Raw genomic sequence first — 17,737 nt, 5'->3', positions numbered from 1 at the left:
CATACTATCGATGTCCCGCTGTAACTTCTGACAGCCCTCCACACTATCAACAACATCCCCAACCTTTGTGTCATCAGCAAATTTACTAACCCATCCCTCCACTTCCTCATCCAGGTCATTTATAAAAATCACGAAGAGTAAGGGTCCCAGAACAGATCCCTGAGGCACACCACTAGTCACCAATCTCCATGCAGAACATGACCCGTCAACAACCACTCTTTGCCTTTAGCAATGGCAATGTCCCCATGGATCTCATGCCTCCTTACTTTCTCAATAAGTCTTGCATGGGGTACCTTATCAAATGCCTTGCTGAAATCCATCTACACTACATCTGCTACTCTACCTTCATCAACATGTTTGGTCACATCCTCAAAAAATTCAATCAGGCTCATATGGCATGACCTGCCTTTGACAAAGCCATGTCGACTATTCCTAATGAAGGTGAGGCGAAGTTAAGATGGCACTAAATGGCGACTCCTTTGCTTGCACCTTCAGAAACAGCTTCATTTCTATCTTTGATATCTCTTTTAGTCCCTTTTCAGGGTGTGGGAGTGTTCTTTTGAACACCCTGAACTGGATTTACACTCTGATTTTGGTTCTTTGCAGGAACAGGACCCGCTCTCAGGGCATCACAACCGGCCATTTTTTGATATCCGAAGGACACGGCCTGCAAGATGAGTGCGCCTTCAGGGTTCCGGAATTTCGTGGCTCTGGGGACTTGCTGATTCTAGGCCGATGCCCCTGACTGAAGCATTGCGGAAGAACACAGAACATTGGGAGCAGCTGGTTAGTTGCTGTGGGCTGTGTGCCCAGACAGCTGCGTCATTTTGATGTCGACTCTCTGGGCGTAGAGCTCGTAAAAAGCGACGCAACAGCCTTTTAACATCATACATCAGTGAGTTGTTTCATATGTCTCCCCTCTCACTGTGAAATGGGGACACCTCTTTTTCCCCTATTAGGGAGAGAGAGAGAATCTGTGGTATGTCAAATTATTGGGTGAACGAGTAGTTTTTGGAGTACTGCATCTTTATTGATGCTTTGCTGCATGTTTGAGTGCTCGGTGGAGGGTGCTAATGCTTTTTTGCTGGTGAGGGGAGGGTCATTGCCTTGCTGCTGTTTGTGCCTGGGAGGGGGAGTTGGGGGGTCTTTGGGATTGTAACGTTTTAACTGTCATTCATTCTTTGGGGCACTCCTCTGTTTTCGTGGATGTTTGCAAAGAAAAAGAATTTCAGGATGTACGTATGTTGTATACGTTTCTCTGATATTAGATGCATCTATTGAAACATTCCCATAAACCCCCCATCTCAGATTCTACCCCTCACCTATGACCTATGGACAACTTGCTGTGGCTGATTAATTGCCAACCTGCATATTTTTGCTACATGGGAGGGAACTGGTACACCCAGAAGAAGGTCCAAACTCCACACAGACAGTATTCAAGGTCAGGATTGAACCCAGATCGCTGGTGCTGTGATGTAGCAGCTCAACTAGTTGTGCCAGTGTGCTATCCAAATATCATTTCTACATCTATCCTGGCAAGCTCCTAAGAATTTTATGTTTCAATAAGTTCATCTTGAGACAAATAGGTTCTATCTGCTTAGTCCAGAAATCAAATTGGTAAGTCTTTCTTCAACTCTCTCCATTGTACGTTTCTTTGTTCTTAGGTAGACCAATAATGTCATCAGTATCCCTATATCATTTCAGCAAAACATCTCTACACTTGTACTCGTCCTCTTGCAATGAAAACCAGAACATTATTTGCCTTCCAGCTTTGCTTGCTGTAATGTTCAGTGATTTTTGTACAAGGACAAACATGTTTCTCTGACTCTCCAACTTATTTCCTTAGTTGACAAATAATACTGTTCACACGGAAGGACGTAGAGGAAATTGTTTTAATACAATTCTGCCTGTAACTGCAAGAAAATGCAGTGGGCTGTGGACACAGCTCAGCACATCATGGAAACCAGCTTCCCCTCCATGGATTCTGTTTACTCTTCTTACTGCCTCGGTACAGCAGCTAATGCAATCAAAGACCCACCCACCCTGAACATTCTCTCCTCTTCCCTCTCCCATTTGGCCAGAGGATATAAAAGCCTGAAGCCACATATTACCAGGCTCAAGGACAGGTTCTAGTCCACTGTTATAAAATTAATGAACCATCCCCTAGTGCAATAAGATGGGCTCTTAACTTCACGGTCTACCTAGTTATAGCCCTGTACCTTATTGTCTGTCTGCACTGCACTTTTCCTTTAACTGTAACACTAAATACTACATTCTGTTATTGTCTTCTCTTGGTATTACCTCAATGCATTATTGTAATAAAATGATCTGTATGGTTGACATGGTAACAACGATTTCCCCTGTACCTCAGTTCAAGCAAGAACAATAAACAAATTTACCATTAAGAATACTACACTCGAAAATAAACTCTTACCTATTCCAAAAGGCATAAAAGCTTCATTTTTTACTATGTTTCCATCTGTATCCAAGAAACGAGAAGGATTAAATTCATCAGGTTGCTCCCATCTGCTTGGATCTCTGTGGACTGACCACAGATTTGCAATCACAATGCTCCCCTTAGGAATGGTATAACCTTTGAACTCTGGGGGAAAAATCATTATTTGAGAGAGGGATAAATTATTCCAAAATTTCTTTGCTCAATCTGCTGAAATATTCATAGACATAGAAATCAAAATATTGTACTTCTGATTCCTGTAAATATTTTGTTTTTCTTACCTATTTAAGGGCTTTTAGACTATTCCCTCTGGTCCATTGACTATCAGATAGCCCTATGCAATTGGATTTGTTCCAAACAATTTACTTATTGCTGATGTTTTTGAGGGATAATGGTGTGAGGCAAATTGATTTTCCAGACATTTAAATTATGACTCATTATAAGGTTCATAATAAAATGAAAATAAACAATAAAGTCATAGCTGACTCAGATCTTATGTTAATTACAAACTAATAAAAAACAGCACAAAAATGTTTTAACTATTGTTATAATAGTAGGGAAACCACCCAGACTAGAATCTTTTTGCCAGCACTCTCTTACATCTGAGAAAGACACAGATTTTGATGGAAGCTAGGGTGCTAACATACGTTTTAGTATTTCTAACTGATCTCAATAGTCTTTGTGCTTCAGAAGTTGGAGTACAATGAATCATTTGGTGAAAGAGGAGTTAATTTAGGGAAATGAACATGACCCAAAATGTTAACCATGTATGGATTTGGCATGGTGATGATGAATTGAGTTTTTGTAAGAAGAGGGTGGGAAAAAGATAGCAAGACCCAATCAGAAGAGAAAACTGATCAATAGCACGAGAGATTCAGCAGATGCTGGAAAACTTAAGGAGCATATACTAAGCAGTGGAGGAACCCATCAGTTCAAGCAACATCTATGGAGAGGAATAAGTAGTCATTGTTTCTGGCGAAGGCTCCTCATCAGGAAGGCTGGTCAATAGCATTGTGGCTGTTAGTGCAAAGTCTGAGATGACGACGCTGGCTGATAAATATTTTCTAGGGCAGAGAACTGAAGTAAGAGTTTGCAAAAAGGGGAAAAGGAACTTACATTTATACAGCACGTTCAATATCTCTTGAAGGACACACTTTCCAGATAATGAAATAGCACACAAAGTGTAAGTATTGTTTACTGTAGGAATCATGACTGTTAATTTTGATGCATACAGTTAAGTTGCACAATGTAGTGATCCAGGTAATCCTTTATAATGTTGTTTGACAGATAAATTGTAAGCAAGACCCTGAAAATAACTTCTTTATTCTTTGATAATATGGCCTGTTGTATCTGAATGCACGCAGTATACGGCGTAAGGTAGATGAATTTGCAGTACTTTTGCAGGTTAGCAGGTATGATGTTGTAAGTATTCCTCAACCATGGCTGGAAGATTACAGCTGGGAAATTAAGGTCCGAGGTCCAAGGATACACACTGTATCAAAAGGATAGGCTGGAAAGCAGGGGGGGCAGGATTGCTCTGTTAGTAAAAAATGAAATCAAATTCCTAGAAAGAGGTGACATAGGGTCAGAAGAAGTTGAACCATTGTGGATAGAACTAAGGAACTGCAAGGATAAAAAAGACCCTGATGAGAATTGTATCCAGACCCCCAAACAGTGTGAGGATGTGGCCTACAAATTACAATGGGAGATAGAAGATGCATGCCAAAAGGGCAATGTTATGGGGGACTTCAATATGCAGGTAGATAGGTAAAATCAGGTTGGTGCTGAATTACAGCAGGAGGTATTTCTAGAGTGCCTATAAGATGGCTTTTTAGAGCAGCTCGTGGTTGAACCCTGAGAGGATCAGCTGTTCTGGATTGGGTGTTGTGCGATGAACCAGAATCGATTAGACAGCTGGAGGTAAAAGAACCCTTGGGGGAGAGTGATCGTAACATGATCGAATTCAACCTGAAATTTAAGGAGAAGCTAAAGTTAGAGGTATTAGTATTACAGTGGAGGTAAAGAAATAACAGAGGCATGACAGAGGAATTGGCCAGAATTGATTGGAAAAGAACACTTGCAGGGATGAGGGATGAGCAGTAATGGCTGGAATTTCTGGAAGAAATTCAGAAAGTACAGGATATATACATCGTAAAGAGGAAGAAGTATTCTAAAGGAAAGATGACACAATCGTGGCTAACAAGAGATGTCAAAGTCAACATAAAAGCCAAAGAGAGAACATATAATAGAGCAAAAAATAGTGGGAAGTTAGAGGATTGGGAAGCATTTAAAAACCAACAGAAGGCAACTAAAAAAGTTGTTAAAAAGGTAAAGATGGAATACAAAAATAAGCTAGTCAATAGGATACCAAAAGTTTCTTCAGATACATAAAATGTAAAGGAGAGGCGAGAGTGGACATCAGACCACTGGAAAATGATGCTGGAGAGGTCGTAACGGGGGACAATGAAATGGCAGACAAACTGAGTAAGTATTTTGTATCAGTCTTCGCTGTGGAAGTCACGAGAAGTATGATGGAAGTATGTGGAAGCCGGGGGCATGAAGTGTGCAAAGTTACCATAACTAGAGAGGAGGTTCTTGGGAAACTGAAACGCCTGAAGGTAGATAAGACACATGGACCATCTGAATGAGGTGGCTGAAGAGATTGTGGAGGCATTAGTGATGATCTTTCAAGAACCACTAGATTTTAGAATGGATCCAGAAGACTGGAAAATTGCAAGTTGCCACTTTTCAAAAGGGGAGAGAAGCAGAAGGAAGGAAACTATAGGCCTGTTAATCTGACCTCAGTGGCTGGGAAGATGCTGAAGTTGATTAAGGATGAGGTCTACATGATAAAATAGCCCATAGTCAGCATGGTTTCCTCAAGAGAAAATCTTGCCAGATAAATTTGTTGAACTTCATCGAAGAAATAACAAGTAGGACTGGCAAAGGAGAATCGGTTGATGTTATCTACTTGGAATTTCAGGCGGTCTTTGCAAGGTGCCACACATGAGGCTGCTTGACAAGCTATGAGCCCATGGTATTACAGGAAAGATTCTTTATAGATAAAGCAGTGGCTTAATGGCAGGAGGCAAAGAGTGGGAATAAAGGGAGCCTTTTCAGGCTGGCTGCCAGTATCTAGTGGTGTTCCAAAGGGGTCTGTATTGGGACAGGTTCTTATTACGCTGTAGGTCCATGATTTGGATGATGGAATTAATGACTTTGTTGCAAAGTTTGCAGATGATATGAAAATGTGTGGATGGGCAGGTAGTTCTGAGGAAGTAGAGAGGCTACAGAAGGACTCAGATAGATGAGGAGAATGGGCAAAGACATGGCTGATGGAATATAGAATTGGGAAGTGTATGGTCAAGCACTTCGGTGGAAGAAATGAAAGGGTTGACTATTTTCTAAATGGAGAGAAAATACAAAAACCCAAGACACAAAGGGACTTGGGATTCCTTGTGCAGGATTCCTTAAAGGTTAATTTTCAGGTTGAGTCTATGGCAAGGAAGGCAAAAGCAATGTTAGCATTCATTTCAAGAGGACTAGAATATAAACGTAAGGATGTAATGTTGAGACTTCATAAAGCACTGCTGAAGCCTCACTTAGAATAATGTGAGGAGGTTTGGGACCCTTATCTTAGAAAGTATGTGCTGAAAATGGAGAGGGTTCAAAGGAGGTGCACGAAAATGATGGCAGGATTGAATAGCTTGTCGTATGAAGCGAGTTTAGTGGTTCTGGGCCTGCATTCACTCTAAAAGTCAGAAGAATGAGGGGTGAGCTCATTGAAATGCATTGTAAAGTGAAAGGCCTTAATAGAGTGGATGTGGAGATGATGTTTCCTATGGTGGGAGACCAGAAGAGGAATATCTTTAGCAAGAGAGTGGTGAATCCGTGTAATTCTTTACTACAGGCTGCTGTGGAGGCAAAGTCTTTATGTATAATTAAGGCAGAGGCTGATAGATTCTTGATTGGTCAGGACATGAAAGGATACAGAGAGAAGGAAGGAGATTGGGGCAGAGAGGAAAATTGGATCAGCCATGATGAAATGGCATAGCAGGAGTGACGGGCCAAATTGCCTAATTCTGCTCCTGTATCTTATGGTGTTATGGACACATCCATAGAAGTTTGTCAAGGTTTTAGCTGTCATGCTGAATCTTTTGCAAACTTCTAAAGATGTAGAAGCATGCTGTGCTTTCTTCGTAACTACACTTACATGCTGGGTTCAGGACAGATCCCCTAAAATGATAACACTGAGGAATTTAAAGTTGCTGAGCCTCTCCACCTCTGAGCCCCTTATGAAGACTGGTTCATGGATCTTCGGTGAAGTCAATAATCAGCTCCTTAGTCTTGCTGAAAGGTTGTTGTTGTTGTTCAATCTCCCTCCTACCTCCTGATTCCTCAACCACCTTTGATTCAGCCAACAACAGTGGTGTCATCAGCAAACTTAAATGTGGCATTGCAGCTGTGCTTACCCTCACAGTCATAAGTACTAAGACATCCGTTAGTCTTGCGAGACCATGGATCTGCGCCTGGAAAGTCTTCACTCTCCAGGGCGCAGGCCTGGGCAAAGTTGTATGGAAAACTGGCAGTTGCCCATGCTGCAAGTCTCCCCTCTCCACAACACCGATATTGTCCAAGGGAAGGGCAAAAACCAGTGTCATCGCAGAGCACCGTGTGGTTAAGTGCCTTGCTCAAGGATACAACAGGTTGCCTCGGCTGGGGCTCGAACTCACGACCTTCAGATTGCTAGTCGAATGCCTTAACCACTTGGCCACGTGCCCACCTAAGTATAAACTGAATAGAACAGGGGCCTAAACACTCAGAATTGTGGTGCACCGGTACTGATGGAGATTGTGGAGGAGCTGTTGTTGCCAATCCAAATAGACTGCAGTCGCCAATTGAGAAAATTGAGGATCCAAATGCATAAGGAGGTATTGAGGCCAAGATCTTGAAGCTTATTCAGTAGTTTAGAGGGGATGATAGTATTGAATATCTGTCGTCAATAAAGAGCATCCTGATGCATGCATCTTTGCTGTCCAGATGTTCCAGGGTTGAGTGAAGTCAAAGAAATGGCATCTGCTGTGGACCTATTATGCCAGTAGTGGAACTAAGTAAATGTAGGATGGATCTAAGTCACTTCTCTCACAGGAGTTGATACATTTCATCACTAACCTCTCAAAGTACTTCATCACTGTGGATGTACACTAAGTACTACTGGACAAAAGTCAATGAGGCAGGTTACTGTTTTCTTCTTAGGCATCGGTATAATTCAAGAGGGCTCGAAGCAGGTGGGTACCTCAGAATATCGAATCGAGAAGTTATAGATATCCGTGAACATTCCAGCCAATTGATCAGCACAGGTCTTTAGTATTTGGCCTGGTTCATCCCGCTGGCCAGATGCTTTCCATGGGTTCACCCTCCTGAACAATGCTTTCATGTCAGGGACTGTGGAAATCCTTCATGTTTTGACAGTCAAAGCGAGCATAGAAGGAATTGAGCTCATCTGGGAGTGAAGCCTTGTTGTCACCTGTCATCTGGTTTCACTTTGTAAGAAGCAATAGCATTCAAACCCTGCCACAGCTGTCGAGTATCCTTCACTGATTCAAGTTTGGTCCGGAATTGCCACTTCATCTGTGATATGGCTTTCTGGAGATCGTACCTAGATTTCTTGTAACTTTCTTGGTTGCCAGACCTGAATGCCACCAATATGATCCTCAACAGATTACCGATGTCATGGTTCATCCAGGGCTTTTGGTTGGGGAAGACTGTGAATGCACTTATTAACATCATATAAATTCTGCCCATTCTGGTTAATTGAGACACATTGGACCAATACATTTTGGGCCAATTAAGCAGCTGCCCCAATTAGATGAAGTTTCATGGAAATAGTTAAAAAGAGTATAAAAAAGACAAATTGGTATAAAAAAAGTAACAACTTGTGTACTTAAATGAAATACAGAACAAATTAGAACACTACAGTACTATAAAACTGTGTATTAGTTCCTAATAGTTATCAACTGAGGAATTAATCCAGTGTACACAATGAACAAAATCAGCACAAACACCTAGTGTAGATAATGAACTGCCTTCATCCAATGCTTTCAATCACGGCATCCTCCAAATCTTTATTTTCATTGTAACATCCAAGATGGTTGTCAATACCTTCAAATTCTCTTAGTTCCTAACTTGAAGTAGTGAAATCATTTCATTTTCACTCCCAGCCATTTCTGGCATCACCAAGCCTTAATGCTTGAAACTACAGGGAGCAAAATAGTTTAGAATTGTCTTACTGATTATTTGTCACCAACTATCAGTGACAAAAGTCACTGATTTTGAACACAAACAACTGATGCTATTTAAAAACTGTTCACTCTGTGCATGTTTTACAGTCTACTGGCCACACAAATATATGTGACTGAAGCTAGTCAGAATCTGTTTGGCAACAGTCTCCTGCCCCAATTTAGCAGCGTGGTGTCCCAAATAAATGAAGACAATCCCAGCTATTTTATCAATTAGTTTTTGTTGTCCTAATTAAGTGGCTGCCCCGAATAACCAATGGCCCAATTAATTGGAATCTACTGTAACTTAATCAATAATTTGTCCCCATGGCAACCCTAACCTCAACCTATTTGAGATACTCCCTTTGAACTATCCATGCCTCCATCACAATCTCTATACCTTTTTCTTGGTTTCCCAATTCTAATTAAAAAAACCTCAACCTGAAACATTGACTCTGTTTCATTTTCCATAGATGTTGCTTGATCTATTGAGTGTTTTTAGCCTTATATATCTTTATTTGCATATTATACTACTTTGTGTCAATTAATAATATAAATACATAATGCCCAATTTATTAACTAATTATGTATATTCCAGCAGAAAACCTGATGAATCTTTAGAAGCTATTTCTTGAGTAATAACTGCTAATTTGGTAGCACACTTACCAACAGTTTCTGATGCCATATGTGGGATAGCTAATGGAACAACTGTTGTCATCCTCTGAATTTCCATTATTGTTGCTTCTGTGAATGGCATGTGATGTCTGTCTTTGTAAGAAGGAAGTCTAGACTCACCGATAACGGCCATGATTTCTCTATGAACCTGTTCTGCAAAAAGAAGAATTTTATTTACAGACCAATCCACCATGCCTTATATCATCATAGTCATAGGTCTGTCTCAGTTAATTATGAGTGGAATAAAAGTGAGTAAAGCCTGGTAATTTATGAATATTATGTTAAATTAAATGTCAAGTTTCTGCTCAAAATTGTTTTATACAAAATACATGACCTAACAATGAAAAAAGCTCCGAGTAATGTCAGCAAGACCGAGGAGCTGATTATTAACTTCAGGAGGAAACCAGAGGTCTATGAACCAGTCCTCATCAGAGGATTAAAGATAGAAAGGGTCAGCAGCTTTAAATTTCTCGATATTATCATTTCAGAGGATCAGGTCTGGGCTCAGCATGTACTGTAGGTACAATTACAATGAGAGAATAATAGTGACTCTACTTTCTCGGGAGTTTGCAAAGATTCGCATGACATCTATAAATTTGACAAACTTGTATAGAGCTTATTGACTGGCTGCATCACAGCCTAGTAGGGAAACGCCACTGCCCTTGAACAGAAAATCTTACAAAAAAAGTAGTGGAGACGACCCAGTCCATCATGGGTAAAAGTCTCCCCACCATTGAGCACATCTGCATGGAGCTTTGCTGTAGGAGAATAGAATCCATCAATCCAACATCAGGGAGCCCCACCACCAGGTCATGCTTTCTTCTCACTGTTGCCATCAGGAAGAAGGTACAGGAGTGTTATTTTTATTTCCTTTCTTTTTGTGTTTGCACAGTTTATTGTCTTGTGCACATTGGTTGCCTGCCCTATTGGTGCAGTCTTTCATTAATTCTGTTATGGTTATTGGATTTAGTACATAAGTATAACCACAAGAAAATAAATCTCAGTGTTGTATATGGTGACATACATGTACTTTGAACTTTGAATGTCAATGCACTCTCACCTTTGTAATATATAACATATATCTTAAATATTGTAAATCAATGCAAAGTGCCTTATAGAGGTATTAGCAAACAAAATTTGACCCTTATTTATACTAGGTCCATTGTTTAGAGATAAGGTGCATTTTAAAAGAAGAGAAAATAGATAGAAAGCTGAGGCTGAGCACTTCAAAGAGGGAATTTCACCGCTGAAGATCTTGGCAATTTAATTCAGTTAGCAATGAATGGGCTAATGAAATTGGAGATGCTGCAGTGATCAGGTGAAAAGAAATACAGATATTGCTGAGATGTAGAGCTGGAAAATACAAGAATAATGATAGAATATTTTTAGCTGAAATTTTCAAAACCAGGATGAGAATTGTAAAAATAGTTTAACTGTTTAATATCAAATACAAGATCTAGGATAAAGGTAGCAAACTACGGAGAACATCAAGTATAGAAGATAGAAGAGGGGAGACTGGAAGTGAAATCAACAAATACAAGTTTGAGGGTTTCAGCTGCATGAAATGGTGGGGAAGGGAGGAGTGAATCAACATTTTGATTGCAGAAATGGGATGTTTTGGTAGACCTTTTGCTGTCAGATATAACACCAACCAAAGTCTGATAATTACCACAGCAAGGGATGGCGCCAATGGCTAAGAAGCAGCATTGATTTAACTTGCTCAGGGAAGCTCGCTGCCCATATTCGCACTAAAGATCTTCAAACTTTACATCTGTGGATCCATCAGTATAAGTTTACTACTAAGCAGGTCCAGGTCCAAAAATGTGAGGCTCTTGTCTTGTACGATGAAGTGCAGTCATGTGACCACTCCAGAACAACAGACACTCGTGAAACATTCCATAAAACTTTGGCAGCAGAGTAAAATACACAGCTTTGCATGAGATGAAGGCTATCATTTTTAGAATGTTTCTAAATATTTCTGATATTCAAAAGCAATTAAAGATTAATAGAACAATTTAAAAAGTAATAATAATTGCATCTCTTCAACCATTTTTAAAAATCAAAAAAACTGAAAATGTAATTACATCAAAGTTGCTGGTGAATGCAGCAGGCCAGGCAGCATCTCTAGGAAGAGGTACAGTCGATGTTTCAGGCGGAGACCCTTCCCCGGGACTAACTGAAGGAAGAGTTAGTAAGAGATTTGAAAGTGGGAGGGGGAGGGGGAGATCCAAAATGATAGGAAAAGACAGGGGGGGAGGGATGGAGCTAAGAGCTGGACAGGTGATTGGCAAAGGGGATATGAGAGGATCATGGGACAGGAGGCCCGGGGAGAAAGACAAGCGGGGGGGGGGAGCCCAGAGGATGGGCAAGGGGTATAGTCAGAGGGACAGAGGGAGAAAAAGGAGAGTGAGAGAAAGAATGTGTGTATAAAAATAAATAACGGATGGGGTACGAGGGGAAGGTGGGGCATTAGCAGAAGTTAGAGAAGTCAATGTTCATGCCATCAGGTTGGAGTCTACCCAGACGGAATATAAGGTGTTGTTCCTCCAACCTGAGTGTGGCTTCATCTTTACAGTAGAGGAGGCCGTGGATAAACATGTCAGAATGGGAATGGGAAGTGGAATTAAAATGTGTGGCCACTGGGAGATTGAAAATGTAATTAGTTGGAGAAAAAGTAACTAATGTTATTCTTTATTAGTGTATTATTTCAACCTTTGGCAAAAGTATGTAGATGAGCTTTTATGTATTGAAATGTAGATGAATCACTTGGCTCTGGATAATGCCACCACCACCCTTCTTAATGAAACCTCCATGCTTAACAATAGGTTTCCATTATTCTTATTATGATTGGGATACTGTTTATGACATGTGCACATAATATCATCCTTCTACTAAATATATAGAAGTATTACATAAAATATGGTTAATCATTACCTTGGACTTCTGGATGTGAAGCCATTATAAGAATAGCCCACAACAAAGTATTGGATGTTGTATCTGTCCCTGCCACAAAGAGATCACCAATGGTGTAAAATAAATAATCTTCACTGAAGCTTGTATTTTGGTTCCGTTGTATTTCACAGTCTACTTCTTTTAGATAAAAATCAATAAAATCACGTGGGTTTTCAGGATCCATAGTTTTTCGGTGCTCAGCGATGATTTTTTTCAGAAATGAAGTTACATCCTTTACGGTTTGGGCAACCTCTTTGAAAGGTCCAAAAGGTAAATACCTAAGGACAGGAAATACATTGATAAGCATTGCAGGGCTGTTTGATGCCAATTTCATTCCTCGAGCAATCAGATGCAAAATGGATTTAAATTCTTCATTATCATAGTCAAACCGTTTTCCAAGGCACATTGAACAAATAATGTTGGATACAGCATTATTAATAACATGACAAGGAGAAAAGGCTGTTCCCACTGCTTTTGAAAGCTGTGACTTCACAATTTTCAGTTCCTCTAAGATCTTAGGCTCTAGATCAAGTTTCCCAAAACCAAAATGCCTCAAAATTGAGAGGGAGAATCTTCTTTGCTCCTTCCAGACCAAACCATATGGTGCGAAGACTATTCCTGAAAATAAACACAGATGTACATTTATTTATCACTTTAATACCTACCTGAATATTTCTAAATAGTTCACCATCCTAAATTATTTTATAATTATGTACTTCCTAAAGCTAGAGAAAGTATGACCAAGCACAAAAAGGAAACAATCGGCTGGGGGAACTCAGTGCATCAGCCAGAATTTCTGGGGGAAAAGGAACTGTCAATGCACACAGTTGAGACCCTTCATTGGAGAGCGAAGAGGAAAGATAGCTAGTACAAAGAGGAAAGTGTGAGGGGTCAGACAGGTCAGTAGGTATGGCGACACTTGCAGGCTGCCCCCAGTACATCCTTAGGTGTGTTAGTTGTTAACGTAAATCACACATTTTACTGATGTGCTGATATACATGTGATAAATAAATCTGAATTTGAGTAGGTGATTGTTGGATCAAGGAAGGGTGATGGATGATGGACAAGTGGAGTTAAATGATGAAGGGATGGGGTAGATGGGAGGGAGTGTAAAGGTGGAGCCTACTGCCGTTAGTCTAGGAATGTTAAAATCAGATGAGTGAGGAAGCTGATGATGAATACATCAGGGGAGAAATGAAGGGAAGAAAGAACCAGATGGGGGAGTGGTGCCAGTGGGTGAAATGTGTGGGATCTGGGTGTATAGAACTAGGAGGCAGACAAAAATAAATATTGGGGGTTGGAGGGGTTTGGGAGGAAAAGGGGAACTTCTAATCCTGATGCAGGGTCTCAATGTAAAATGTTGACAATTCCTTTCCTCCAGCAGATGCTGCCTGACTCACTGACCTCCTCCAGTAGTTAGTTCTTTGCTCGAGTACCCAGTCTCTTGTGTCTCCTAAGTAAGACCCATTTATACATTTCATCCTATTTTAAGACTATATTGTTAATAGGATTTGTGAAATAAAATTATTTTCAATTACATTACATTCAGTTCAGTTCAGTCGAATAGTTCTCAGCAAACAACAAGTAAATTCCAAGTGTGGGACATCATGTTACTGCATTGAGCCCATATCACTCTACTCCTTCCCCATCTACTTTTCCTTTAAACCTTTCTAACAATATCTGTCTCTACTGCCTTCGCTAGCAACTCATTCCAAATATTCACCACCCTTTGACTGAAAAATTCATCCCTCAGATCTCCTTTTAGTTTTCTCCCCTCATATTCTGGACTCCCTACCCTGGGAAAGAAGATTCTGCCCTCATAATTTTGTAAATCTCTGTAAGGTGAGCAGTCAGCGTCCAACATTCCAATAAGAATAAACCAGCCAATCCAATCTCTCCTTGTAACTATAGTCCTCCAGTCCTGGCAACGCCCTGGTGAATCTCTCCCACACTGTCTCTGTTGCTACCACATCCTTCCTGTAGGGTGGCAATGAAAGCTGTACACAATATTCTGTGCAGTCAAACTTCTATTCAGTTTCTAGAGTAGGTTACATGGTCAGCACAACATTGTGGGCTGAAGGACCTATAATATGCTGTAAATTTCTATGTTCTATGTTTGGACTAAGAGAAATTCTTGCTTGAAATGGTGTAACAAGACCAATTTCGTTATTACTATTTCTTTGAATTAATCTCAAAATGCAAGTTACTAATAATATTTACTCTCATATAAGAGGAAATTATTATAAAAGTTGAGATGTCTTTTTGCATTTGTAACAAATGCAAAAAGACATCTCAACTTTTATAATAATTTCCTCTTATATGAGAGTAAATATTATTAGTAACTTGCATTTTGAGAATAATTCAAAGAAATAGTAATAACGAAATTGGTCTTGTTGCACCATTTCAAGCAAGAATTTCTCTTAGTCCAAACCAGCACCTTAAACTATATAGGCTTCCAAACCCTCCTAGTGTCTGCATGAATCAAGTAGTTGGTCCCACTTGAATATGTAGGTTTATTATAATATTTTAGGTAACTGTTCGAAATAAATTATTATCTGGGGTCTCTAGCAGTCTATAAAGTCATTGCTGCAGTACTCTTAAAGAGATGGAATTTTTCTGTATTCTTGTTTCTGTGAAACAAAAAGCAACTTTCTGCATTCCATAACTGCAAGCTTATAAGATGTATCTCATGATAGGCAACAGATCTGAAATGTCAATCCTCTCGATGCTACCTGACTTGCTCAACTGCACCACATTTTTTTTCTGTATTTCCACAGCAATTTACATTGAGAAATATAGTCTTCAAATCGATGAAAGATCAGCGTAACATTTCGGATGAAAAATTTCACCTCTGACAATGCTGCATTCCCTTAGAATTGCACTGACGTATTAGCCGAAAGCATAAATCAAGCACCTGCCACACTCTCCACACACAGCAGCATGGACTTTGATTTATAGGAAATATCATACTTACAAAATGAATATTTTCATTTAAATACAAAGTAGAAGAAACCTCAGGAAAGTTATAGAACTTTGATGACAGCGTTAGTGTACTAAATGCTGCCCCAATAACATAAATCACAATTCTATAGCAACATCCATATTTCCAAAATCTTTGAAAGAATACTGTACTATCAATCTTCCTTTTTGATCTAAATTACATGTGTAATTTTCACAATATTTTTCTAACCATGAAGGAGAGCTGGGCCCTATTGGAAAGCACACTATCTAAACAGTGATATTGCTCATGACTTGTATGTCTTTTGCATGGAGCAGTAGCTCTAGCTATGACTAGAATCTGCCCCCGCAGTACCGTGAAATGTCTTTAAACCATTATTACACCAAGTCATTACAGAAATGGTTTCATGAGAAATTGATTCTAATCTGCTCTGTAAATTACCCTGAATTTTTATACAACTCTAGCCTTTATCAATTCTGATTTTTTTTATGGAATCAGTCTCTGAAGCAAGAAATATTTGAGGGTAACATTTTTCCCCTTTAGGTATTTGTGGGAGGCCACTGGAGTTTTATTTTTCTTTTTTACACTTTGGATTTTTTCGATTGGAGGATGGGTTTTTTCTTTTTTAATTATTTTGAGATCCTTCCATGATTTGTCCCACTGCTTCTTTGATTTTTAAGTTAACAGTGCTTACTGCCGTCATAGTTAAGGGAATCAATTCACTTTACATAACTTATTAAAGCATTTTATATCTTCTGCTACGATTGATAATCTTAACTGAATTGTCATGTTGACTGTGTTGCTGGTATTTTTCCATTGATTTCAGAGCTCCTACGTAGGAGCAGAGGTGTTAAAATGTTCTTATTTGTGTGTCCCTTTCAAGTTCCAGTCTCTTAATCAGCATAACTTTGGCCTTTCCCCTGGTTTCTCCCTACTGTGATGTCTAATTGTGATTGGAACCAAAGATTCCAATGAAATCATATAGCATTTATAACCTCTCAGATTCTTTTGCCTCTTGTTTCAATTATTTCGTTTTTAGCTCAAAAATACTCCTTGAAGACCAATAACCTGGAAAAAAAAAGACAAGTGCGCATCAACTGGGGAATAGTTTAAAAATCATTTAATTTCCAGCTGCCTAACCTATAATACTTTCTCAGTTTTAACTATTTGCACATCATCCATTAGCACCCTCTTTAGCCAGTTACTAGCTCTACCACAAATAGTTGTCTGCTTGCATGGTATTTAAGATAATTGCCACCTGCTGACACACTTGATAACTGAGTGATAATGTGTCACTTATTTTTAGCGACAGTACTCAATTACCCACTGATAGTCTTCTTTAATAAGAGGCTATTTTATTCACATACATTCTTTTAATCAGAAAGGATACCGTCTTCAACTGGTGCAATTTTTAAGCAGTAGGGTTATTGTCATCTACGGGTGATTTTTTTTATTGATGCACTCTTAACTGGATGATGATCAAACAATAGCATCTAATTTAATCATGTGGTGCTCGGGCAGATATTGGCTTGTTTTAGAGCACGTTGACTTTTATGGACCCGAATCAGTTGGTAAACTATTAATCGGTTAGTAATCTGACAGTTACTAGAATCCTCTCCACCCCCTCTCTAACCTTTGCGCTGGGTTATGATTGTTATCAGGGGAATGGTTGGTCTGTCGGAGAACACGTCGGCATTGCGTTGCAGTGCGTCTCGAACCGCCTCGAAACCATTCAGCACCACCAGGAGCCAGTTGCCCAGGTAGAAGCTGGAGACGCTGCCGTATGTTTCTGCCATGGCACTAAGCAGCAGATGCGGAGGGAGCCGAGCTTCCGATCCGAGGCCCGGTAACGAGCCGATCAGGGGCCAGCGCCGCGGGCCGGCGGGAAGCCTGGCGCGGTCCCGAGCCCAGCGCTTCATCACGTAGTGAGTCAGCAGGAAAACAGCGACCACCAAGAGGACGGTGAACCAGTTAAGGCCGTCCGCCGCCATGTCCCTCTGGGCGACACGCTCGCACGGCAACGTCACGCAGGCCGGGGTCAAAGTGCGTGCGGGGCCTAACCTTCGGAAGCAAAAGGCTTTAAATGCCGGAGAGGCTCTGCAACTCGGGTAGCGACCGCTGTTGGAAGGGGAATAGAGTCAACTTTCAGCTCGAAAATCTTCCTTAAGACTGGAGGGAAAGAAAACAAATTAACTTAGAGTTTCAGAGCTGCTGGGGAAGGAATGGTCAGGATGAAGGGAATATCTGATGAATTTGCCGAGGTCTTCTGCTTTACGGGTGAGAGAACCCAAAAGTATGAAATGAGGGCATTTCGGGAGTAAGAATAGAACATAGAAATCTACAGCACATTACAGGCCCTTCGGCCCACAACGTTGTGCCGACCATGTAACCTACGGTAGAAGCTGTCTAGACTTGCCC

The 17,737-nt window shown here is 40.3% G+C and overlaps 1 protein-coding gene across 1 annotated transcript in view; it reads right to left on the bottom strand.

The window, feature by feature from the left end:
* Nucleotides 1-17,495, bottom strand: part of LOC134349242 (cytochrome P450 2U1) — a 46,364-nt gene extending 28,869 nt beyond the window's left edge. The window contains exons 1-4 of the mRNA XM_063053268.1: nt 16,953-17,495; nt 12,343-12,978; nt 9,400-9,561; nt 2,435-2,602 (exon numbers count right to left, since the gene is read on the bottom strand). Coding sequence (XP_062909338.1) covers nt 2,435-2,602; nt 9,400-9,561; nt 12,343-12,978; nt 16,953-17,310 — 1,324 coding nt within the window. The 5' untranslated portion in view covers nt 17,311-17,495. The remainder of the gene's footprint in view (nt 1-2,434; nt 2,603-9,399; nt 9,562-12,342; nt 12,979-16,952) is intronic.
* Between the last annotated feature and the right edge of the window lie 242 nt (nt 17,496-17,737).

Source organism: Mobula hypostoma, chromosome 7 (assembly GCF_963921235.1).
Source record: "Mobula hypostoma chromosome 7, sMobHyp1.1, whole genome shotgun sequence".
NCBI classification, from domain to species: Eukaryota; Metazoa; Chordata; class Chondrichthyes; order Myliobatiformes; family Myliobatidae; genus Mobula; species Mobula hypostoma.
The sequence above is the reverse complement of the archived record's forward strand: the minus strand, read 5'-3'. Positions and strand labels throughout refer to the sequence as shown.